At 37.2% G+C, this 27,972-nt stretch overlaps 1 protein-coding gene across 1 annotated transcript in view; it reads right to left on the bottom strand.

Annotated features, from left to right (window-relative positions):
- Spata17 (spermatogenesis associated 17) overlaps positions 1-27,972 on the bottom strand; it is a 174,577-nt gene that overhangs the window by 93,400 nt on the left and 53,205 nt on the right. Inside the window, 1 exon segment of the mRNA XM_028876740.2 lies at positions 27,530-27,633. Coding sequence (XP_028732573.1) covers positions 27,530-27,633 — 104 coding nt within the window.

Raw genomic sequence — 27,972 nt, 5'->3', positions numbered from 1 at the left:
AAGCAGGTCTGTATGGGTCAGCCCCAGGTCTTCTGTGTCTATCATGGCTCTAGTTTAGTGTTTTTATGGGACTCCTGAGTGTGAGAATGAGTGGGTCTTGGATTTTGTGCCTTCTCTTTAGCTCTTTTCTTTCTGTTGGTGTGTTTTGTACTACTCTAATGTGATAGTTTTTTTAAAATCTTATTATATTTTATTTTGTTATATATTATTATGTCTTAGAAGTCTGTTCTTTTGTAATGAGAGACGGAAAGGGAGTAGATTCTAATGGGAGAGGAGGTGTAGAGCAACTGGGAGGTATGGAGGGAAGGGAAGCCATAATCAGGATATATTATTTGAGAAAAGAATCTATTTTCAATAAAAGGAAAAAAAAATGATATCATGAAGAGAAAAAACTGACTTGTTATACTTGTCACATGCATGCTTGAGATATTAAAGGAAATGGCATGCAAAGTCTAGTCTCTGTTTTTAAGGAGCTTGCAAATAAAATAGCTAACACCTTCCTAGATTGACAGAACAAGTCTATGAAAAAGACATTTGCAGTGCTTTAGTTCAGGAATCTCACTTCTGATGAGAAGGATCAGAAGAGGCATGATGGGGGTGGTGCCTTTCAGCTGGAATGAGAGTTGAGAAAGCTTCTGCTAAACACAGAAAAAAGGAATAAATAGAGAAGAATGCTTTGAGATACAGTTGGGTCATTCACAAGGGCTCCCCCCCTCTCAGATTTTAATCAGCAGCAGCGAAAGGCAGAAATAACATTATAGTAGAATAATGTTTCCTAGACATGGATGGATGAATGAGAGCAGCAAATCTGTGACCACAACTAGATATTTTTAGGACTAAAAAGGAAGTTTAAAATATTATAATGGTCAGTATTATAAAATTAGAACACCATGGTGCCACTCTGATCTTAGAGAGTGTGCCATTGCTCTCTTTTCATTTACTCATTTTTGTAGCAGGAATCTTAAAAGTTCTTATTCATAAAATCAAACCCGAGGCGAGTTATTGGGGTCCATGCTGGTAGATCAGAGAGACAGAACAAGCCACAGCTATCTCACCTCGCCGGATCCTCAGCCAGTTTTTTCTCTGCAGACTGGAAGCCTTTGAGTCCTCATCCGGAATGGGTCTCAGCTGAATTACTGCTCAAAAGCCTGAATGCTTAACCAGCCAAAATCTTAACCAGCCCAAAGCCTCTAGTTTCTGGTCCTCACGCCTTATATATCTTTCTGCTTTCTAGCACCACTCCCTAGGATTAAAGGCTGGCTTTCTGGGATTAAAGGTGTGTGTCACCATGCTTGGCTATTTCCAATGTGGCCTTGAACTCACAGAGATCCAGAGGGATTTCTATCTCTGGAATGCTAGGATTAAAGGTGTGAGTGCCACCATTTTCTAGCCTTTGTATCTAGTGGCTGTCTGTTCTCTGACCCCAGATAAATTTATTAGAGTACACAATATTTTGGGGAACACAATACCACCACATTTCCTCTCTTTTTGTCTAAAATTAAAAAAGCTTATAACTAATACAAGAAAAACTATCTTCAATAAGTATATGCAATATACAGTCAAGATTACATTAACAATGTCTAGTCCATTAACATTTGACAGATCCAGACAAAAAATAACTCCATTATATATATATATATATATAATATATATATATATATATATATACAATGTCCAATCCAGTAACATCTGCTAAACTCAGACCAAAAAATTTTCATTACTTATCTTATTTAAAACAAGTAGTTCCTTTTTAAAAGCAGATTCCATAATCTCCCTTTTTATCTTATCATATCCATATTTTCTCTTTTCATAATAGATTCATTAGTCTACCTTTTGTCATTTTTATATCTTCCCCTTTTTCTTCAGTGTAGATTCAGTGATCTACCTATTTATCCTATTATTTCTTTATCTTTTTCCTCAGAGTAGATTCGATGATCTATCTCATATCTATATTCTCTTTTTCTTTTTGCTTTCTAGGGGTGAAGATATCTTTAGGGAATCTTAAAAAGAAAATTTTGGGGTTAATCATCAAGTCCTTTTTCGTTTGTCCAGTCTCTGCATAATAGGAAAGTTTAGGGCTTATTTCAAGTCCTTGTTTGAGTAGTCTGTCAAGCTGGATCATCTCAACTAGTCCTCTCGAAATTGTTCTGACCAGTTTGTAGTTCAAAGTCGATTTTTCCATGGTGTTAATCGGCTTAATGGCTTTATCATAGTCCATGTGGAATCATCGTTGTAGGATCCTGTCATCTTTTTGAAGATTTCAAAGTCACTGTTAAGCATGGTCATGGTTTCCTGCAGACTTTTTTTTTTTTTTGCCTCTTCTGTGGTTTGGAGGAGCAATCATAGTCTGATAAATGTCTGTCTCTCGGAACCATGAACATTCTTCCCTAGAACAGAAAATCTTCACAGCAATTTTTCCCCACCATTTGTCTTGCCAAACTTTTCCAAACTGACCTTTGCAGATGCTTTCTTATAACACGATGGTCCTGGCAATTTTTCTCTGAACCAGCAGCAGTAAACCCTTCGTCCCAGGTAGCAGCATCACTGCAGTCACCAACATGATGAGAAGGAGCTGGCAACATGGAGCAGTAGCCACTGCTTCCATGGTCCCACCACTGTTTTTTGGTTCAGTCCGGGCCAAAGCTTCTCTCAAGCCTCCTAGGCCGGCTCAAACTCGGGATGCTACTGCCGGTCTCCTTCAGCAAATCCTACCAGTGTGCACCACCACAACTGCCTGAGTGTAGCTTGGGCCTGAGCTGGGGCTCACAAGGCCACAGGCAAACAGCTTTTTCATGAATTCGTAACACGAACGTTGGGCGCCAGATGTAGCAGGAATCTTAAAAGTTCTTATTAATAAAATCAAACCCGAGGCAAATTATTGGGGTCTATGCTGGTAGATCAGAGAGACAGAACAAGCCACAGCTATCTCACCTTGCCAGTTCCTCAGCTGGTCTTGTTTCCTCAGACTGGAAGCCTCTGAGTCCTCATCCCAATGGCTCTCAGCTGAACTGTGCTGCCTGAAAGCCTGAATGCTTAACCAGCCAAAATGCTGAACCAGCCAAATGCCTCTAGTTTCTGGTCCTCACACCTTATATATCTTTTTGCTTTCTAGCACCACTCCCTGGGATTAAAGGCTGGCTTTCTGGGATTAAAGGTGTGTGTCACCATGCTTGGCTATTTCCAATGTGGCCTTGAACTCACAGAGATCCAGAGGGATTTCTATCTCTGGAATGCTAGGATTAAAGGTGTGAGTGCCACCATTTTCTAGCCTTTGTATCTAGTGGCTGTCTGTTCTCTGACCCCAGATAAATTTATTAGAGTACACAATATTTTGGGGAACACAATACCACCACACATTTTGCATGAATTCACAAAGTATTAAGACTCACTCAAAGATCATTCATGAAAATTAATTTTTTCTTTCCACTGGATCTTTTGAATAAACTTATTTGAAAGAATTTCTATATTGCATTGCTTCTAAAATGTGCAAAATAAAATACTTCAGTGAGGAATTATTATTAAGTTATTTTTTCAAAACAGTGTTTCTCTGTGTGTAGCTCTGGCTGTCCTGGAACTCACTCTGTAGACCAGGGTGGCCTTGAACTCACAAAGATCTGCTTGCCTCTGCTTCCAGAGTGTTGGGATTAAAGGCATGTGCCACCACCACCCAGCTATTTTATTTTATTTTTTTTATTATTGATCCTTTCTGTAAAAGGAAGTAAAATTCTATATAATATATATAATGTCAAATAACTGGAAGCAACATAGGCTAAGTGGAACAATAGGACAACTTGCATATTCACATAGCACATTAAACTCAGGATTCCAAGTGTTTCATAGACATTTATTTATCCTCACAAATGGCATGAAGGTCAGCAAAGGCAGGTATCATTTAAGGTATCTGTGGTCTGTGGAATCAAATGTATCTACCGATAAGGGCTTTGGGACATAGCCCTGAGGAGTTCATGCATGAGGGTAGATCAAGCCGATCACACTATTTTCCATGTATCTTTGCAGTAATTCAACTATGGAAAAGGATCAACCTACAGAATCATATAGGCTGAGTTCATAGTTAAGGTGGTTGACAATCTCATTTCATAGGAAAAGAGCTGCATGACCTTATTTTTGTGTTTACTCAAAACATTGTACATTGCCTCTCATTTAAAATGTGTTAATTGTGTTTTAATATAAGAATAATTGTTGCTGCTTTTGCATATAATCCACCAGATACCAACCAGGGACAGTTCTGAGCTAATCAGAGGACAAGGCCATCAGGTTTAAAGCAGCCACATGCTATGGAATAATTCTTCTGTACACTGTGTGAATACATGTTGCTATGGTTGGTTTAATAAATAAGCTGACTAGCCAATAGCTGAACAGGATAAAGTTAGGAAAGAAAGCCAGCCTGAGAATGATGGGATGAGGAAGAGTGGTGTCTGAGGAGTCATCAGTGCCAGAGAACAAGTTGGACACACAAATGGGATAGAGGTAAAAGTCACAAGCCTCAGAGCAGCACATAGATGAATAGAAATGGGTTAAGTTGTAAGAGCTAGTTAGTAACAAGTCTGGCCAAGCATTTATAATAAATATAAGCCTCAAGGTGTTTGAGAGCATCCAGCATAGATCCATGTAAGACCTAAAAAACAAAAAGCTTACAAAAGGGTTCTAGACACACAGAAATGCAGCCAAGAGTGGCTTCATGGTCTCTTGTCTTTCATGCTAGGTGCTGTAAAAGGATGCATCTCCTAGAAGCTGCCAGCATGCCATGAGCTACCATGCATGGTGGGTTCCCGCAGTCTCTCATGCTAACTTCAGTATAGAAAATCGTTTCCTGACAGCTGCCCTCAACTGCCATGTACTACTGCCATGTGCTAAGATGAGCAATGCAGGTAGCTGACACGGCAGTTTAAGATTTGTCTCATGTGATAAAAAAAAAAAAAAAAAAAAACAGCACAGATACACAGTAAAGACAAATTTCAGATGGAAAAAAAAAAAAAAAACCTCTTACCAGTTACAGTGTGTTTAAAAATATACATAGGCTTTGGAGAGAAAATAAAAAGGGGAAAGAAAGCCATTAAAAAAGGAATACAGTAATACAAAATATAAGCCACATAAAGATGGGAAATACATGGAGTCTGGTTCCTGTATGCGATTGTGTTGTCTTTTAATTTTTTGGCTGCTAAGAGACACTGGACTATAAAATCGGCTAGATTCAACCAACCTTTATATTTTAAAAATATCTTGACTTCAAAATTTAAGTCAAAAGATATGTTACTTTTGGGGAGAGGTTATGTTATGCTTTTATTTCCACAGGAAATGAGAGGCTGCAGATTCATTCCAGATTAAAGAAAATCAGGATTGATGGAGGAAGACCCCCTGAAATCCTGACTGCAGACATAAAGAAATAAACCTAGAAGAACTACAAGACATTTAATGTATATTTTACCTGTTCAAACATAAAACAAAAATATCTTTGACTGACTTATGTACAATGCACAGTCTATACTTGTATTAATGCAGATATGTATGTTACCTTTAAAAGTTTATGTATTTCCAGAGCAAAAAGTCCAAACACCAATAAAAATGGCTCAGGTGATCCAGCATTTCAAAATGTCTCTGTTGCAGTCTTTTTAGAATTCTGCATCAGAACAGCTTCAAGACTGCTGAATGAGATGATACAGCCTCACAGAATACTCCAGTCAGGACTTGACCATAATCCTAAATTTTCTCAGGGTCTCCAAAGATAACAGCACTCATAAACAACAGGAAGCAGTCTAGAGAACTACACTCACATTCCCCAAAGATGGGTTATGGATATTTATTATTCAGTCTCTGAGTCAGTTATTTAGGAAGTGGCTGTTAGTTATTTGAGAGCAGGTGGCTGGGATAGCAAAACTCCACCTGCAGCTACTACATACAATTCAGTGAATACCCATAAGCTTTGAAAAACTAAAGATTAGGTGCTTTGTTCCTGATCCCAGGAATCATTTCTATATGATGCCACAAAGAAGTTCATCTCATCTAGTGTTGGGTAAAAAAAGATAAAAAGGTGATTCAGAGAAAGATAAACTAATGACTTTTCCCCTTATGCCAGTGATGTTCCCAACAGAAGGAAAAACAGATGTAGACAATGCTAGATAACATGACAAAGGTGCATTGACATCAGTGACAGGCAAAAATATAAGTGACATTCTATCAACAAAATGCTTCTGGAATAGTAATCACTTCAGAATTTCCACTTTATCACATAATTCTGTATTTTCTAGACGTAAAGATACCACAGGAATTGTCAGTCTTTGCTAATGTTTTGTGTGTGTGTGTGTGTGTATGTGTGTGTGTGTGTGTGTGTGTGTGTATGTGTGTGTATGTGTGTGTGTGTGTCTAATGTTGGATATATAACTATGACGTTCACTCACATTTTTCTGAATGACTTATTTTTGTAAATGTTACAATTATTTAGGAGTATGGACAGGTCTGGAGAGAGAGCACAGTGACTAACAGCACTTACTGCTCTTCCACAAGAGCCACGTCAGACAGCTCACAAACACCTGTAATTCCAGCTTCAGGAGATCAAAACTCTCTTCTGTCCTCCTCAGGCCCCCACACCTACAACATACACTCACAGAGACACACATACACACACAAATAAAAACAAAATAAATCCTTTAAAAATAAGAATACGGTCCATGTATTTGTTCTGGGTTTGCTGAATTCTTAATGTTGGATAAGAAAAGACAACACTCCAATATGGATGTCTACTTACATGGCTCACATGCTCTATGATATCCCAGTCATCTTTTGCTATGGTAGCAGGTAAGGTAATAGATTATGATGATTGTATTTTTCTTTAAAAATATGAGTCTAAAAGCAGGAAGGAATACTGATGAGAGAAGAGAGATCTACAAAAAGTATTTCTGAAGGTTAGTCAAATGGAGAATGAAGTAGTCTTTAAAATAAATCCAGCTGATTCCCGTGGTTAAGATCAAGTGTAGAAAACATTTCTTGTTTCTGGCTGGAGTAAGCATAGAACTGTCTAACTATATGAGGAGGAAGAGATTTAGGAAAACAGTTGCTTCATGCATGAGCATGCTTCCTTGAAATATCTACAGATGACCAAATAGTGATGTTAGCAAGTCTCTGAGTAGAAGGATAAACTAATCAGGAATTCTGGGCAGGACATTTTGATTTAGCCATACCAAACATCAAAATTCAGAGAAAGAGATGGGATTGTCCACAGCAGGAGAGTGAAAGGACAAGTGGTCAAAAGACAGGGCACCAATCCTGAAGGCCAGACAGAGCAGGCACTCACAGAAGGCAGCTGTGCTGTGCACGCCTTTAAGCCTTTAGTCAGAGGCAGAGGCAGGTGTACCTGTGGCAGTTCCAGGCTGGTTTACACAGTTTCCGGTCAGCCAGCCCTGCCTACTCAGTGACATTCTGTCTCAGCACACAAACAAAACAAAGCAAAAACCTCAACAACAAACCAAACAAAACCCAACAAAACATACTCAGAAAATGGTTCAAAAGCCTATTAGAAGAGGAAAGCAGAAAGGAGTAGCGTGAGATTTAGGTTCTAACAGAAATGAGAGGAGACAGTGGTTAGCAGCAGTGCTGTGCTCCAGAAGGCAGCTAAGATGGAAATTAAGTGCTGTAGCAATGAGGAGCACAGCTCTCCAGCAAGTTGCCTTTCTCAGTACACATTACAACAGCACAGACCTATCTTCTAGTAAGACTGATGGAGTTTGTATATTAATACATGAAGCACTTGCTCTTAGAGAAAATAAACAGTGGATGCCTTTTAAAGCGAAGAATATACTCTATACTTCAAGCTAGACACTCTGCAATATGCTATCATCTAAGTTGTTGCAGTTTCACATACAAAAGTGAGTCTACAGATAGAAGTGGCACAAACAGCTAACACTACAGACTGACTTGGGTTTTTGGAAAATAAGATGTTATTTTCTTCAGTCCTTAGGCTAGCTCTTACCATAGATAGGAGTTTATAATCTGCATCTGATTAGATAAATCCAAACCTCTATGGATAGTTGACTGAAATCAGAATATTGTATTTTAAAGATGAGGTTTATTGAAATGCTATCTTTGGTCATCATATTATTCTCCTTATTTACACAATAACTATGGTGCTCTACTTGTGTCCTTGAAATAGGGAACAGGGACACCATAGTATGAAAAGTGGCCTAGCTGCTGGAGTTCATAAATTTTGCTCAGCTTTGGATGAGTTCAAAGAATTGCCATGTAAGAAAAGCCTTACAGTGGGAATTTATCTGATTATGGCAGTAATAATTACCCAGCTGTTTATTGCAGATAGAGAAATAATTCATGTAGGCAATAGGCCGTGGTGGCAATGACACTCCACATTTAGTAAATATGCAAACTGTTCACTTCTAATTAACCAAGCTAGAGGATGCCCTTATTAAATGTATAAACTAAAAGTGCCTTCCTGACAAGTGATGAATTGTTACAATGCACAAACTCTTGCCACAGAATTATTGAAGTGAACTTGGGGCTTAACTTCATTAAGAGATCTTGTGGGATAGTTAAATGAGGATGGACAGCGTAACAAGGCCTACCTGACAGCCAATGATATGCTAGAGCTTAATGGAACTGTACCTTTCCCTCCATCCTACTTAACTGTTCAGATTCACAATAGATAAACTGTGAAATCACAAAGTTAATTTCACTTTGAATCAGCAAAAGAACTGAAGTAACATGACATCCCACTTAGAGGCAATCTGACATTTACCTATTAAATAAATCTACAAAATAGTCATTTCTTATGATTCAAATATCTTTTCTATGTCAAAAGTAAAAAACTACTACTGTTTTTCTTGAATTTGAAATACTGTTAAACAAAAACAAATGGTTTATGGATTGCCTTTAAATCATCTATGGATTGACTTTAAATCACATTTAAAAAAGTAAGTGGATAAGTTTTACTATGAACATATAACACAATACAGAAATCAGTTTTTACTCTGAATTTTATCTATTTTTCCCAACTAATTAGGAAATGGTTCATTGTCTGCATTTATGGTTGAGTTTACCAAGACAAATAAATACTCATTCCATATAAAGCAACTCTATGAACACCCATGTCCCCTATATTATGAACCAAATGGAAACTGCTACTGAGAGGAATCCCTTGACTTAATAAAAACAAAATGAATTGTTTTGAAAGTGTTCTCACTCTACAGTCTAGGCTGGCCTTTTAGTCATGATCCTCCTTCCACTGCCTCCTGAGTGCTGAGACTAGACTGTGTGCCAGCATGCCTGACACTGATAAAAGTTTTTATTTGGATTGTAGACCAAGCAATTCTGTTTATTTTACAGGTTTGCTGTGAAAATAGAGGTAGATGATAGTTTAACAAACTTAGCAGCTTGCTTGATATAGATTATATGTTCAATATTTATTAGCAATTTTTAGCAAGCTTGAATGACAAAAATTCTAATAAAGATCAATTTCTAGTATTTTAGCACCAGAATTCACATGATTTATATTTCCATAATAATTTAATGACTAAGATTTTAACTTAGTATCTGCTATGCTTCTAGTGTTAGCTCTTAATTTCTTATAAGGCGAGTTTATGAAGCCCAAAGTAGTATTAGATAGTCCCTTGAAGTAAGAACTTTGATCTAACAGCAAAAATGCTGATAAAATGTTAAAAAGTAACCTAGCAGCAGGAGATATCACAGAAAGTTACATGGACTAGATTCATAATAAATCAGTGACATTTTAAAGCTGGTACAGGATAGCAACTTCCCTGTATACATGAAGCTAGTCTGTATAAGTTGAGACTCCTGCTGAGTATTGCTAATATTATGCCTTTACCCCCTTTTTTCCTACACTACTGTAGTCTTGATAGCCAAATATATGAAATTATATTTTGGATAAGAATTTTTTCTTCCATGTGGAAAGATGTTGAACTGCTACAAAAGAAGCTTAATGTCATTGAAGAATACTTTATCTCAAATTCCTACATACATGAATGGGAGTAGAGAGTGAATTTGGCAAGACTGAGGTCTCATCCTGGTGGGTAGAAGGGATCTGTTCAGGTCTGTCATGATTGGCTGAAGGTGTCTGTCTATTACTCCCCAGATTTAAATATCTATCTTGCACACATATACCATGTCCTATTTTATGAGCTTTATCAATTTCAAGTGTGATATTGCGGTCTTTCCTCAGTCTTATTTTTTTTTTTCATGTTTCTCTCTCAGTCTATAACACAGGTAGGGAAGAAGATTTCATAGGATTCCTAAAACTACAATGTGACTTAGTAAACAATAATTTTTCTTTAGTTCCAACTATGTCTTACACATCATTGTAGGTGCTAGGATGGTTATTGGTAGCAAGATCAGGTAGTAAAAAAAATGCCTAAGAATTGTTATGGAGGGATCATTTTTGGGTAGGAAATTTTCAGTGAATCATAGGAACATTCAATAGGAAGATTAAAATATTTATGGGTATGAGATAGACAAATAGGTGGTTAAGTTGGGAAGTTTGTAAGATTTCCCCGAAGAAGTGATATCAAAGAGGGTAACTGAGGGACTAGGACACACATTTTATGAGCATGCATGACATCCATTATATGTGTTCAGGATATGTGTTGCAGGTCACTGAGGAAGTGATGTGCCAATCAGCAGAGATACACAAACAAACAAAGGAAACAGATAAACAGTGACATCTTTGGAGGAAAGGAATGGAAAGTTCCATTCTTTAGCTTCCACAGCATCGCTGAGGTTCATCCTTGTTGATGGCTGGTGGCAGGAAGGAACATCAAAAGCCACAAAGGTCAGTTCAATATGAATCTGAAGAATTATGTGAACTAGTGTCCAAGGCTCAACAAGAGCTTTGTGGGATAAGACTGATTCTGACAGAACTCAGGCATGAGGAAGATACTCTGAGCCTACCTACTTTGCACTGAAGCCCTCTTGGTCCTCTGGACCCAGCCATCTTGACATGGTGTCATCTTTAGAAAAATTGGATGGCACAGGAGAGGGTACAGCAAAAGTGTGAATCTCAGAGGCTGGCTGAGGAGCCAGCATGGCATTGGCAATAATCCAGCATGTCAGAGGCACTCCCAGAACAGGAGAGAAAGTCATAGAGCCTTGCAGACCCAGCCACCATGGAGACAGGGATGCAGGAACCAAAGCAACAGAACTGGTGGGCAGATTGCACTTGCCAACCAGCTTGTATATGACATCTGAAGCCCTAAATTCATGAAGAACTGAATAGAGTCCTTAGACAATTTAGAAAAAAGAAAATTAACTGGACAAAAAATTATTCTCTGAAGAAATAAAAGAAGTGATCCAAATTGCACACACATACACAATTACAAAAACATTTCTTAAAGGTCATTCTCCAGAAGTGTTTGTTTCTGGTGTGACTGCAAAAAATATTTTATGATCTTTTCTTGTAAAAAGGAGCTGTAAACCTACAAATGTTTCCAAGTTTGCAAGGGAACAATAGATGATGAATCATTTGGAAGACAGACACATTGTTTGAATATATTCTGTACATTTTTATCAGTGTCCAGTTATCTTGATGGAGGCTAATCTCAAACATTTCTAGTTCAACCAGCTACCTATTTCTTTTTCCAAAAGCAATTGGCTTACTAATGTCACTCAGATGATGGCAGGCTGAACAGTGCTTTCTGCTGGTTTTCTTTACCAATCAACCAGTCCTTCTCTTTGCATTGTACTCAACTGTATCTCTTATGGTAGCACTTTCTATTGAGGAATGAAGACAATGAGATGGGAGGAGGGCTGGAAGACAGTCAAATGACAATCCTGGCTCTACATCTCCAGGGAATCTCTCCAAGAGAGCCAGCAGCTAGGCCAGTGATGTGACCTGTGCTTTGACACTTAAAATCAAGGCTGAGCCTTATGTGCAGAGAGAAATGTTTGCTACATCAAGAGGGATGTCAAAGACTGAAGACTGACATAGACACAAACTATAACTACAGCACAGTCACAGGATCAAACAGTGTGGTCAGGTGGGGAATGCTTAGCCAGGGCTCTTCAGCCTCCCTTGGCTCTCATATTAATCTGGGAGTGGCCAACAAGTTCCCATGGAATTAGCTGAGAGTTGGGGAGTTGAATCATAAGAACAGAGTAAAAACAGAGTATTCAGGGCAACCAGACAGGCTCAAGGGGTTATTTGAAACTCATGAATGACCTCAGTGAGACTAGCAAGGACACAAAGACATGAGGCAGGGCTTAGTCACTATGGAAAACCACCAGGCCTTCATGAAGCTAAGTGGCTGCATGAAATAAGGTAGTAGATACCTGTCACTGTCATTTTGTTGTATTCCCCATGGTCACAAGAAGACAAACTTAAGTCTCTTAAACATTTTAGAGAATTTTGAAGAGAGGGAATTAAAAATGTTGCCTGAACTTAAATGACTATTTTTATTACTCTGTTTGGCCAAAGTAGACTGACACTTTTCCCCCCTCTCCCATCCCAATGCTGACAGAAGTGTAAGAATTCATCCAGAATATAAATAAATAAAAAGCTATTATTTTCATAGTATATGTGTGTGTTATGCATTTATTATAAATAATGGCTAAAATGACAGTCCAGTATGTGTGTGTGTGTTCCTTTTATTAGAGGTATTAGAAATATATAAACCTTTGTACTAGACATATTAACAGATATGTTACTAAACACGTACATATCCTCATAAGCACTCACTGCATATTATCAATGCTTTTCTTTTAGAATATTAAAGTTATGTCATTTGTTTTTATAAATTTTATTTCTCTGTGATGTTCATGTTCTTCTCCTATCAGGGACAAGATGGCTGTTAAAACAATCAGATCAGGCCCACAAGTTTTTTGCCTTTGCTAGCTGCTACACTATGAACCTGATAGGAATCTTGAAGATAATTCTAAGTCATCCCATAGGGATGACACCTCCTGCCTTGATGTTGCATGCCCCTGCTTTTTTGGTGCTATGGTATGACTGTTAGCCCTATGCAGAAAACCTACAGGAACCTAGCACCTAGTAAGTTCTGTCGGTACTCCAAAGACAGGGCACTTATGATGCACCACTGAGGCCTGGAATATAATCTTGGATCCTGGCTTCTGAGCCCTGCACCTCACTTAGGTTTTTCTTTTAAGACCACCTAACACTCAGTGGGAAGATGGCAGCAGGTCTAGCACATTTGTTGACTGTATTTGTCCTGAATTATAAGGTTTCTCTCTATTTTTTCACTGCTTCTCACTCACAGTCTTGTCTGCCTAATATCCCCATACCTTTGCTGTGTTGAACACTGCATTTGAAAATTTATTTGCAGGGATAAGACTAGGCCTAAAATTATTAGAGTGTCTGGAAAAGGCTCTTCAGTTGTCTTTGTCAGGTAACCCAGGACTTCTTCAAGCTCAAAGTTTAAGTTGCCTGGTGCCCCTGGGCTAACTGCCAGTTTAACTGCAAGCCCACATTGTTGGTTTACTTCCTTCTCCTTTGCTTACTCTAGGACTGTAGCTGAGGGAAGGCCGAAGCATAGCAGAGTTCCTACTGCCTTAGCTGACTTACGTGGGGTCTCTCATTGACAGCTAAAAGCTGCATGGCTCTCCTCCAGTGACTTAGACATCCTTTCAGATAAGCAGATGCCCTCCAGGTGATGGCAGATTTGAGTGTAGACATATGTGAGTTCTCACCTTCTTCTGTATTTTGTTCAGTAATCATCAACTGTGCAGATAGCTGCTTGCTGCCTAGCTGTCCTTAAGGAGGGTCACCATTCTAAGTGACAAAGTTTAACTAGCCTTTCCTTGTTCTTAGGCTCACATGCCTGCTTTACAAGGCACATTTCTGTTATAGTCTTAAAGCACTCTGATGAAAACAACTTAGCGAGAAAAGAATTTATTTGACTTACATTTTAGAACATAGTCCACCACTTAGGGAAGGCAATTTTTTGAAAAGGTTGGAATAGATCTTAATTGAGTACAATTAATTATGAAACATGCCACAATTAAAATGTGATCAACATCACCCCTAGTGAAGAATGAAGAGGGTGTGTGTGTGTGTGTGTGTGTGTGTGTGTGTGTGTGTTATGAAGGCTGAGCTTCCATCTCTAGCTTTACCTCTAACTTCAGAGAATGTCTTATTCATCATTTGCTTAAAGTTTGAATTTTATTTGAAATATAAAAGATATTCATCCCCAAAGGATATTTGTGTGACTAGTTTGGAAAGTATCTAAAACATCACACACATAAGTTAGATGCTAAGTAAGCCCTGATTTCTTACTTTTTTATCAGCTTAGTAACTGCCTGTATTGTCTAACTTTGTTCATCTAAGCACAGAACTTTTTTTTAACTGCTGCTGCCCAACAACTCATAGATGTGCAGCACCAACAGCCAGAAAATTTTATCAAGTTTGGAATTAGAACATTTTTTTTATGTTCACACTACTTATTACAGTGATATTTATTTGCACTGTGTTGGGCAGTATTGTTAGACATGGATTCAACATTAGTAGACTATATATATATATTTCAGATTCTTGCTGCTTGCATTTTGACTTTTCCAAGAAACTAGGAAAGATTCTTAAGCACCCATATGTGCTAACAAAAGAAGGAAGGATAAAAACACTACTATAGATTTTTAAGGAGCTTCCATTTTGACGTTCAAGGGCTGCATATGTTACTGTCTGAAAAAACATGCTGATTTCCTTCATGTTTTCATTTCGTCCTTAATTAGGGCACAACTGGAAATGCACTGCCTAGATGGCTCAACCTATTAAAAGACATCAATACCAGAGAACTGGAATCAGTCATCAGATGCAGAAGTCATCTCTATTTTCTTCAGGGTTTTCATTAGCCTATTGCCTTCATCATCCTTGTATGTTCTTCAGCCAGAGCAAGCTCACTCCAAAACTATGAAAATCAGTACACTGAGACTCCACGTCAACTACAGTGCAGAGGAGAGGGGACAGTCAACCACAGTGAGGAGAGATGAAAGTCAGCCACAGTGAGGACAGGAAATAGTCAAACCTTTCCAACGGAGTTTCGTAGGAACTAGCCACATTCATAAACATCAGATTTAGAGCAGCTTTTATTTTTTTTGCTTATCCTTTGAAACAAATGCAAATTAGCAGATTACAAAGATAGCATTTAGCACAAATATTCATGTAAATATTTTGAAACAACAAGCTGTTAGTTCACTGTTACTCCTGGATTATAACAAGCATCACTAGGAAGGAGCATTGACAGAGTAAAAGAGAAAACAAACAGAATGGAAACTGCATTTCTAAAACTAAGTGTACAACTAGAAGTTGTTTACAGGAAAATAACAGGCATCAAACATTAATTAAATCAATTCTCACATGCCATGCTAAGCATGTTGTTGATGTATTCGTTTCAGAGTAATCCAGGGGACCAAACATATAGCTTAGTTCATGCCAACACAACAGAGCTGCGTAGGGATCTGTGTGGTGTTTCATAAGTACTCCCCCTCATCATGAAAGAGCTGATGGTGCATTTTCATACACAGTGTCTATTAGCATTTTGGAAAGCATGCCAATGAATCTAGGAAGTCCTTAATATAATATTAACATTGGAATAATGTTCATGCAAATAAAGTCACAAGTCACTCTCAAAAGTCTGAAAGACATATGCAGTGATTTGTGGAAAGATTGTCATCTCAGAGATAACCTTTTGTATCTATGACAATGCAAAACCACCTTCCTGCATCAGCAAGAAATAAGATATTTTAATGGTACCTTTAAATATTATAAGGATTTTTCAAAGACCTTTAGCTTTTAGTCCAGAACATTTTTAAATTTAATTAAAGGTTTTAAGCATGTAATATGTGTGTGTGGTGGGGAGGTAAACTATTGATTTATAAATATTTCATGTTCACCATGGTATGAGTATATAATACACACTATAAATTCTTACCTTATGTATTACAGAGTAATTTTTTCTTGTATCTTTATATAATTCAAAGTGCTTTGAATTCTATAGTAAGTAAACATAAAGATGTCTTATTTAGGATATCTATTGCTGTGATAAAACACTGTGACCAAAAAGCAAGTTGGGGAGAAAGGGTTTATTAGGCTTACACTTCCATGTTGATGTTCATCACTGAAGGAAGTTAGGATATGAAAACAAACAGGGCAGGAACCTGGAGGCAGGAGCTGATGCAGAGGCCATGGAGGGGTGCTGCTTACTGGTTTGCTCAGCCTGCTTTCTTTGCAGGACTACCAGCCCAGGATGATATCACCCATCATAGACTGGACCCTCCCGCATTGATCACTAACTGAGAAAATGCCTTAAAGCTTAATCTTATGGAGGCATTTCCTCAACTGAGGCTCCTTCCTCTCTGATGACTCTAGCTTGTGTCAAGTTGACACACAAAACCAGCCAGTACAACAGATTTTTCCATGTCTTCTAAAATCATTCATTACCATATTAAGCAAAGCATCTCAGACTTGAAATCTCATTTCTCACTGAAAACAGAAGCTGCCTCTACCTGAGTTTTGATGAGTTTACATGAGGACTTCTGTTGAAGTAGGGGTATTCTACTTCATGTGCCCTATGAGACAGCCTAGTATTGTATAGTTTTACTTACTGGAAATGTACTTTTTATTTGACCTCAAGTTTTTCCCTTGGTCTTTTTTTTTTTTTTTTTTTTTTTTTTTTGGTAACTAATGGCTTTTAAAATATATGCAGAGACATCAAGCTTCCCTTTAGGGTTCTCTTTTCCAATCTGGCCACTCTTCATGGTCACCAAGCCCCTAAAATTCCTACTGGTGGAGCTGGAGAGATGGTTCAGGGGTTAAGAGCACTAGCTGCTCTTGCAAAGGAGCCAGGCTCAGTTCTCAGCACCCATATGGCGGCTCACAATCATCTGGAATTTCAGCTCCAGAGGATTGAACATCTTCTAGCCTCCATGGACATTGCATGCACAACATGGTGCACAGACATAAATGTAGGCTAAACACTCATACACATGGATTTAAAAAAGAAATTTGTACTTATATTTAGGGAGATAGTGTTTAGTTTTATGTTCTTTACTATCAGCTTCAAGCTTTGATGATGTATCTAACAGAAACAAAACCACATGTCTACATAAAAACTTATACATAAAGTCATCACACTATTATTCATTAATAACTGAAAAGGTAGGAACAATTGGAAAGTCTATCATCAGATTAATGAGTAAAATGTTACAGCTTATCCATGTAAAGGACATGGATGAAATTTGAACACAGCACACTAAAGGATATTACAAAGCCTCATTTTTACAATGTTCAATTGATATAAAATGTCTAGATTGGCAATTCCACAGAGACAGAAAGCAAACTCATGGTTGTGTAGGGCTGAAGGGTAAGGAATGGAATGTGACTGTTATATAGTTTTATACAAGGTGATGAAAATGCTTTAAATTGACTGTAATGATGTTGCAGAACTGTGACTATGTGAACAGATTACAAAACAGTAATCTTAAAATGGGTGTATGAAAATTTTATATTAATAAAGCTAGTATAATAAAAACAAAATATGTCTTTAAAAACTTTCCTGATATATGAAAATATAAAGTCTAATATCATCTATAAAAATTCTTTCACTCTAAATCACACCATACAAAATTAGTATGCTGAGAAACTAATTTGTTTTGATGACTGACCAATTGTCATTCAAAGTAAAGATACTACTATAAGATATTAACAGCCACTAATTCCATTCTTGCATTCAACTTAGAAGAATACATTATTTTAACCTCAAATTTCTGTCAAAAGACCTAAAAACAGCCAGTTTTCTGTACTCCAAGCTAATAATGTTTTATTAATACCAATTTTAAATTTCATCATATAATTTTATTATTCATAACCTGGGGCAGTTTTTACATCTTGGGCTAGAGGTTACAAAGGAGCATGTATACCAAGAACAAGCTCAGCCTCAAATTAATCAGTGCCATTTATCTTTGTAATGTTTCCACTCTTGGTTAAGAAAAATGTATCCTTACATATTTATTACATATTTTTATTATTAACTGTAGAATATATCAACTATTCTTTTACAAAAAGAGTAATGCTAAACCCAATGATATTTGTTGTCCTACACAATTCAAAATCAAGGCATATTCTGATATAAAATAATTTACTACCTTTTTTTCTGAATGATATAATATTGCCTGAAGACAAAGGACTATATTAGATCTTTCATATACTCTTCACAAAACCAGACATAAATTTTAATAATTACTGGCATAAGTAATTAGCATAAATCATAATTGCTTTCAGATAATACTAAAATTTGAAATCTGATAATAACAATGCCATTAAAATATTGTCTAAAGTAAGTATAAAAAGTAACATTCACACTAGGCAAACTGGTTAACATCAATAGCTCAATTGAATGCTCTATGTAAATTGTTGAATGTGGGATTAGTCCAAGATTGCCTCCAGTTATGACATTCTGGAATTCAGTTCTTTGTGTCATTCCCTCCCTTTGATTATGGGATGGACCATATTTTTTGTTTCATTGGATACAATGAAGTGATGATGTGCTGCTTTGGGTATGAGGTTATAGATGTGGCTTCCATACTGGATGCTGTCTTGATCTCTTGCTTTCTTGCTGAGAGGCAGAAAATTTCCACATTATAAACTGCTTTGCAGAGGCCTATGCAACAAGAAACTAAGGGGCATCATTGGCTAACACCAAAAGACTTCTGGACCTGCTGTAAATAGGGTGTAAATGGAGCTTGTCTTTAACTGTAGTTTTCACCTAGACAGCAGCTCCAGCTGTCAGCCTGACTAAGCCTCTTGAGAGAACCAGCACTGAAACAATTCTAAAGCAGAGGATCTAAGTTAAACAAGCAAAGAACATGAAAAAATTAAAACACAGAAAATGAACATGCCAGGTCATGTGTTACACTACCAAAAGATCCAATCTTCTAATTACAGGCACAGGTGAGGGACACACACACACACACACACACAATGGAATCTACACATACATTTCAATAATAACTCTAAATGTTGGTGTCCTCAACTTTCCCATCAAAAGACATAAGCTATCTGAATAGATTAAAAAACAAAATCCATCTATCTGTTGTTTACAAGGAAATTTAAAAACCTATACTCCATCAACATAGATGCAAAAATCCTCAATAAAACACTAGCAAACTGAACATAGGCATATATCAATAAGATTGCTCACCACAATCAAGTTGACTTTCTCCCAAAATGAAGGGATGGTTCAACAGTCAGTAAATACAATGAAAATATCATAAATAATATAAATGGACTTAAGGATAAAAAAAATTAAAAGATTATCTCAATAGATTCATAAAATGCATTTGACAAAATCCAACATCCTTATGCAATAAAAGTCCTAGAGAGAGTTGGACTGGAAGTAACATACCCCAGCATAAGGAAGGCTGTATATGACAAACCCATAGCCAGAATTACCATAAATGGAGAGATTTTCAAAGTAATCCCATTGAAATCAGGGCAGAGACACGACTATCCATTGTCCCTTCTCCTTTTCAATACAGTGCTGGTAACACTAGCTGAAGCAATACTGCAAGAGAGGGAAATTAAAAGAAAACAAATATTCTACATAGGAAATCCCAAAGTATTTCCACTAGAAAACTTCTAGAAACAACAATTTCATCAAAGTAGCAGGATAAAAAAAAATAACTTACAAAGATCAGTAGCCTACCTATAAACCAACAATAAACACACTGAGAAACAGATCATGGAAACACTCCCATTTACAACTGTAAGCAAAATATTGTGAAATAAGCCTAAGAAGATGAAGGACTACCATAATGAGAACTTGAAATCTCTAAAGAAAGAGATTGAGAAAGACACAAGACAATGGCAAGACACCCTAAGTTCATGGATTTGTAGAATTAATGTTGTGAAAATGACCATTATACCAAAAGCAATTTGAATATTAAATGCAATCCCAATAAAAAACATCTAAAATATTCATCACAGAAATAGAAAAAAAAACCCTACAATTCATATGGAACCAGAAAAGACTCTGTATAGCTAAAGCAATACTGAGATAACAAACAAACAAACAAACAAAATACTAATAGAGTTATTGCCATTCCAGATTTCAAGATATAGTATAGAACTATAGTAATAGAAACAATATGGTACAAAAACAGACATGTAGACCAATGAGATAAAATGGAGACCCAAACATGAGTACTTGTACCTACAGCCACCTGACATTTGACACAGAAGCAAAAACAAAAAATACACTGGAGAAAAGACAGCATCTTTAATAAACGGTGCTGGGGAAAATGGATGTCCACAGGGAGAAGAATAAACTAGACCAATATTTGTCACCCTGTACAAAATTAGATCCAAATGGATCAAAACCCTCAATTTGCAAGCTGAAGCACTAAAGCTATTAGAAGAAAACATGGGCAATGGGAACGATTTCATGAACACGACTCTTTTCCAGGACTTAAGACAAGCAATCAAGCTTCTGCAGATGTAAGAAAACAACCACGTAAAGAAGATACCCACAGAATGGGACAGATTCTTTGTCAGCTATACATGTGACAAAGGATTAATATCTCAAATATACACAAAACAGTCAAAGAAACAAATTGACAAAATTAAACAGAGAATTTTCAATAGAGAATTAAAAAGGACTAAGAAATATCTCAAAAAGTGTTCATCAATGTTAGCAATTAGGGAAATGTAAATCAAAACAACTTTGAGATTTCATCTCATCCCAGTCAGAACTGCTAAGAAAACAATGGACAACAATGCTGGCAAAGTTATGGGGAAAGGGGAGCCCACACTTACTGGTGGTAGATTGGAGACTGTTGCAGCCACTATGGAAATCAGTGCAGAGAACTCTCAAAAATCCCACAGTCAATCTTCTATATATACTATACTATCATATGTACTACTACACTACTCCTTGGCCAATACCCAAAGGACTGAACATTCTCCTACACAGAGATTTGCTTAGCAATGTTCACTATTGCCCTATTTGCAATAACTGGGAAATGGAAACAATCTAAATGTCCCTCAAGTGATGAATGGATAATGACAATGTGACACATATACACAATGGGATACTATTCAGCAGAAATAAAAAGAAAGAAATCATGAAATTTGCAGATAAACGACCTAGGACAGATTAAGTGAGGTAACTCAAACCCAGAAATACAGCTGCCTCACGTTTTCTCATGTGTTCCCACAGAAAATTTGGTTCTATTCTCCAAATTTTCAAATGTGAGTATATAACAAGGAGTAACCTTTGAACTGAGGGAGTATGAAGGGACCATGTGGAGGAGGGTGTTAAGAGGGGAATAGCAGGGTACATGTTGAAACCATATACATACCACCAACAAAAAAAAGACCAAGCAGATGTACATATATATATATACACATGTTCACATGCGTGCACATACGCACACGCGTGTGCGCAAACATACACACACACACACACACACACACACACACACACACACACAAATAACAAAGAAAAATGCTATCAACTTAGTTGCACTGGAGGGCTTTGAGGGAGGGTAGATTCCAAATGGAGAAAAGGAAGAGTTGAAGTGAAAATAAATATATTGAAAAATGTGTGAAGTTTATGCCTGTGTAAATATTGGAAGTACAGTTTCACATAAAGAAAAGTCAGTAGACAATTTCCATTCTAAGACAGATAGACCATGCACATACATATGCAGAGACAGAGAGAAGGGCAATTAGGTACCAATGAAGAATAAGTGAAATGAAACAGAAAACAGGGAAATCATATATTCAAAGTGCTCAGAAAAATAAGTGTTGAATTAGAAACAAGTATGCTAAAAGTAGCCCCCAGAGTTCAAATGAAACTATAATTTCATTTGAAAATTTAATGATATCATATTTTATCTTGTCTAATGATGTATAAAGATAATGTTTCGGGGAGAAAGGAATAATCCCAGTAATGAGATAGGGTGTAAGAAGGGATCAAAGAACTGGCAGTTTCATATAAAGCCGGAAAAACAATGCCTAATTTATAGCGTTATAAGAGACAGGACTGAAATATTGAACTATAAGGGCATGAAAATTAAAACATTCTCCAGTCCCTTCCAATAATGTTTGCACTATTTGAAAGAGGAGTATTGATTAACTTTAGAGTTTGTTAAGGATGAAATTTCAAAGTTAATCACATAAGGAATGAAAGTAGAAGGCTTATTTCCTAAGTCTATGGAGTGGAAAGACATGGAATAAAAATGAAATCAATACAAAAGATAAGAAAGGAGGAGAAACTACATAAAGAAAGGAATCTAAAAAGAACAACAAATAAAAATCACTAAGAAAGATAGCAAGGAGGAAGTTGATGAAACATACATTGAGGGTTGGCATGAAGTCATGTTTAGCTCACCATGACTTAACAGCACATTGTAAAAATCTTATTGTGAAGGACTGCGTCAGCAAGTGATAGCTACCAATTTTTAGTTTGGGTAATATAATATAAATGAATACAATCTTGTTGCTGATGGAGCTCAGGCAACTGAAGTTTATTATAAAAGTCCTTACTAGGGGTGTGGTGGTGCAGGCTTCTGATCCGAGCACTGGGAAGACTGAGCTGGAAGCCACTATCAGTTAGAGGCCAACAACCTTAGCTGCATAGCAAGACCTTGTCTCAAAAAACCAATAGATAATGAAATAAAGACATTTGCAAAGATGCAACTTAAAATATAAATAAAAAGATCCTAATTAGTGTTGGGTGTGACAACACACGTTATTAATTAACCTGTTATTAATTAATTAACACAAAGAACTCAGGAGGCAGAAGCAGCTGAATCTCAGTGAGTCTGAGGACAGCATGGTCTACATAAGTAAGATCAACAATTGGGTGTATGTAGAGAGACCTTGTCTCAAACAAATAAACAAAAAATCCTATACATATGCTTTGTATAAGAGATATATTTAAAATATAGCAATACAGAAAAGTATAGAATAAAAGGTTATAAAATAATATGAGACAAATTGTTTTAAAAGGGACGTTGTTTGGCTAATACAAAATCATATAGAACACAGAGCATCATTACAGAAAATAAATGAAGATGACTTGATTATTCATTAAAATTAAACACAACCTTTAATATTTTAAGGACTGAGCAACTAAACAACTGCAGAGCAAACATCTGTAGAACTAACAGTCTGCAATGCTGACCAATGTGGGGACAGATTTCCTCATGCCTCAATTAGTATAGAGGCAACATATTCAGTATGCTTAGATTGTAAATGTGACTTAAAATTAGCTATTTTAAATAAAAGGAAAACTAACAATCATAATAATGCAGGAAAGGTAGTTGAAAAATATCCAAAGTACATGCAGGTTATCTGAAATGTTTATTAAATTCATGAAGTTTCTGCATCTAAAAACTAACAAATTTCAGAAATTACTGTTTGTTTTCATAAAATACCATGTTTTCCCTTTCAAAAACTGTGATATGCCCACCCTCCCTAGAAAGCATTCAGTGAAGACTCTACCTAATGCCATGAGATATAGAAAGAATAAGGTTGGAAGAAGAAAAACTACTTGAATATTTTTAAATAGCATACAATTTATATATGAAGTGCCCAAATCAATAGACTAGCAAATTCATTAAGATTTTAGCAGGGCATCGGATACAATATTAAAGCAAACCCAAACCTTTTTATATAAATTTTATTTATTTTGTGTGTGTGTGTGTGTGTGTGTGTGTGTGTGTGTGAGAGAGAGAGAGAGAGAGAAGAGAGAGAGAGAGAAGAGAGAGAGAGAGAGAGAGAGAGAGAAAGAGAGTTTGTGTGTGTGTGTACGCGCGCGCGCACACATGTGTGTATGGCACATATGCCATAGGATAAGTATGTGGAGTTCCTTCTCTCCTCCCTCTGTAGCTTCCAGAGATGGCACTCAGGCTGCCCGATGAGCAGTGAGCACTTTTACCCACTGAGCCATCTCCCCAGCTCCACAGATAACATTTCTATACACCAAGTATAGATAAAAATGGAAATTCAAGAAGTTATCTTTATGGGTTGTCAAGACTGTACAGCATATAAAGGCAACTGCCACACAAGCTGAATGACCCAAGTTCAATACCCAGAACCATTAAGATTGCAGAGAGAAAACTGACTCCACAAGGATGTCCTCTGACTGCCCCGCATATCACCATCATGGCACATGTGCACTGCACAAGGATGTCCTCTGACTGCCCTGCATATCACCATCATGGCATGTGTGTATTCCCCCATACTCACCCCTCTCCCTCATCTCTGTCTCTCAATAAACAAGATGTTATAATGATGTAAAAGAAGTTCTCATTTACAAAGAAGCAAAAAATAAATAAATGCTCCTTTTTAGCAGATGATGTTTTACCAGTTTACTCAAATATTAAAAAATTAAATGAAGGCTAAATAAGAGGTTCATTTAATCACAAACTCTATATAATACAGATTTTATGTATGTATATATATGTAATCAGATATATTGTTAACATTCGATCAGTCACATTTCTTATAAAAGTTTTTGAAGAACCTGATAACCAGACACCTGTAGCAGGAATCTTAAAAGTTCTTATTAATAAAATCAAACCCGAGGCAAGTTATTGGGGTCCATGCTGGTAGATCAGAGAGACAGAACAAGCCACAGCTATCTCACCTCGCCAGAAACTCAGCTGGTCTTGTCTCCTCAGACTGGAGGCCTCTGAGTCCTCATCCGGAATGGGTCTCAGCTGAATTACTGCTCAAAAGCCTGAATGCTTAACCAGCCAAAATCTTAACCAGCCAAATGCTTCACCAGCCAAAAACCTTCTCGTTTCTGGTCCTCACGCCTTGTATATCTTTTTGCTTTCTACCACCACTCCCTGGGATTAAAGGTTGGCTTTCTGGGATTAAAGGCGTGTCACCATGCTTGGCTGTTTCCAATGTGGCCTTGAACTCACAGAGATCCAGAGGGATTTCTATCTCTGGAATGCTAGGATTAAAGGTGTGAGTGCCACCATTTTCTAGCCTTTGTATCTAGTGGCTGTCTGTTCTCTGACCCCAGATAAATTTATTAGAGTACACAATATTTTGGAGAACACAATACCACCACAGACACCCTACTGTTTCTACCCAAGAAAAAAGAAGTAAGAAAAACCAAGACAAACAAGAATGCTTTCTGTAGCTCTATCTTTACAATAGTAGGAAAAATTATATCTATCACAGAGGGTCTATTGAAAAGTTATGAATTATAACATAATACCAAACAGCCATTACATATTAGAAGGACATTCCTTAAGAATGGAATTGGTAACGGTTAAGATTAAAAACAAAACAAAAAAGATATTCTCAAAACTGCCTCTAGCTGACAAACTTGAAAATACACTGCAGTTTCCTTACCCAGCTGTGTTAGGAACTTAGCCAGCTCATATTACCTCCAGACTATGTTAGTCTCCAAGGTTACAGAGATCCTGCAGACAGCAATGATGATACTTTCCTCATGCTGATGTCACAACACAAAACCAAAGGGGGAGATGGCATCAGGAGCTTCTCGAGAAAGCCTAACTGCCCTAAGTAAGGAGAGTCCCGATTCTGTGTTTAAAACATGACAAACTGGAGATGGAAAGATGGCCCAGGGGTAAAGAGTGCTTGGAACTCTTGAAGAACTTCGTTCAATTCTGTCACTCTAGCTCAAGAGACCTGACACTTCTGGCCTCTGCAGGTACCTAGACTCTGTGTGTATGTACCAGAAGTGTCAGGTCTCTTGAGCTAGAGTGACAGACAGTTAAGAGCTGCTAATATGGGTACTGGGAATTGAACTACCAGGAATCCAGAAATACTTATCAGGTAGTACTATAATTAGAAAGAAGCAGTGGCCAAACTACTTTAAATGTGTGTATCCATGTGTGTTGCACACACACATCTTCAGATGTGTCTGTGTGTACACATGCCTATGGAAGTCAGTGAACATCCAATTTCTTCCCTGATTGCTTGCTCTCCACCATATTTTCTGACACACCACCTCATAGTGAACCTGGGATGACTCACTGTTGGCTAGAGCAGACGGCCAGGAAGTCCAGAGGTCTGCTTGCCTCCATCTCCTTCCCCAGGGCAGGGGTTACAGAGACTCATCATGGTACCCATCTTTTATCGGGCTCTGGGGGTCTGAACTCTGGTCTTGAAGCTTATGTAGCATGTTTACTGACTGAGCTATCTCCCTAGGCCATAGTTACTTTAATTAAAAAAAAAAATCTTAAAAGCAAGAATCACAAATTTATAAAGAACTGAAAGGAAACTCACATTAATAGAAAAATTCAAATCCATTACCTGTGTTCAGTCCTTCCTCGTCCCTTGATAATTAGCCTGCCCTGTTCTCTTTTCTGCATGTTATACTGTACCCACACGTACATTTGCTTACACACATACATATATCATTGCCTAGGCTCCCTCTGTAAGGGAGAATTGTAGTTTTTCTTCTTTCTGAGATTGTGTGGCCTCACTTAATATTATACATTTAAAGTCCATCTATTCTCCTGCAGATTTTGTAATGCAATGCTGTTTAAAACATACAAAAATTGGACCACTTACATCTCCAACAGGAATATTCCAAAAAAGCTAATATGAAAAATGGTACTGTCACCCACAGGTGAGAGAGTGGAGACACTGATGCTGCCAGCAGCCTAAGGAGATCTGGAAGTCTTTGGGGACCTCCACTTAGGCAAGACTGGGTCTTTGGCAATACTACAGAAACTAATTTTAGGATTCCAGCATTGGAATCTGTTTAAAACATTTTAACCGACTGAAAAACACAAATTTGTATAAAGAGAGGCCCTCAGGAAGGAACACAAACCTTAGAGCAAGAATCTTAAAAACAATTGTTTGTGATCCTTGGTCCAAAACATTTAAGAGTAAAACAAAATAATGATTGTAGAAGAAACAAAATTTTCGAGTAAAAACTCTCTAGGTGCGAATAATCATTAATGATCATTTCCATCTCATTTACACGTCCTGTAGGCAAGGGGTAATCATGTCACTATTATGGGGAGTATCACAGAGGGAGACTGTTTTTAAAGCACAGCAATATGAAACCACACAGCACTTGGAAAAGCTGACTGAACAGTGCTGACTCCTGCACCCGGTGTCTATCTACAGAAGATGTCCTGTTCCCTTGTCTGCTGTCAGACTGCTCCCTTAATGTGTTCCATGATGTTTCCCTCCTTCAGAAATAAATTCTCATTATTGTGCAAGTTTATCAAAACACATAGGAGGTTTATTGAATACTTCATCTGCAAAAGCACTTTATAGATAAATCTAACTCATTATATGATATTTTTATAGAAAGTAAACACTTGTGTGGACCACATAGTACACACATAAATAATCTAATTTACAGTCAATAATACATGATCATTCTGACATGTGGACAAATGTTTAAGATAAATAGAATCATGTAGCTATATCATGTCAACACAATATCACTAAGTCTCAAGATCTTTCCTAAGTGCGATAATAATCAGTCTATTGATAGTCCATGTAAACTTTCACTAGTACAAGAGTGGTTATATTACTCACCTAATTGCATCATTGGTCTCTGAAACAGCTTTCAAGTATTCCTTTAAATAATAATAATTAAAGCAATATTTCCGGATCCTAAAGGCACGCCATCGTCTCTGAATCTATTAGTGTAAATAAAAACATAAAATATGTCATTCAACATTTTTTTAAAATATACTTCTTCAAATCAAGATGATTATGTCTAATAACTTTTTTCAAGTAAAGGTTTAGACAATGTCCCAACTAGATATTGTATGCCATCAAGTAAAACCTCTAGTGCCAGGAATGGGCTACATGTTGAGTCACTGGCCAAGGTCACATGGACCACCACTCTTAAACATCACAGGCTATTGCCAAGGCTATTTGGTTGTTCTCTACAACCTGATGGCCAGGCCTTAGTGCTGAAGACAATATTTATGTCATTGAACATGGAGAAGCCAAGCTGTTGTCCAACTAAAAGC

Source organism: Peromyscus leucopus, chromosome 15, assembly GCF_004664715.2.
Source record: "Peromyscus leucopus breed LL Stock chromosome 15, UCI_PerLeu_2.1, whole genome shotgun sequence".
Taxonomy (NCBI): domain Eukaryota; kingdom Metazoa; phylum Chordata; class Mammalia; order Rodentia; family Cricetidae; genus Peromyscus; species Peromyscus leucopus.
The sequence above is the reverse complement of the archived record's forward strand: the minus strand, read 5'-3'. Positions and strand labels throughout refer to the sequence as shown.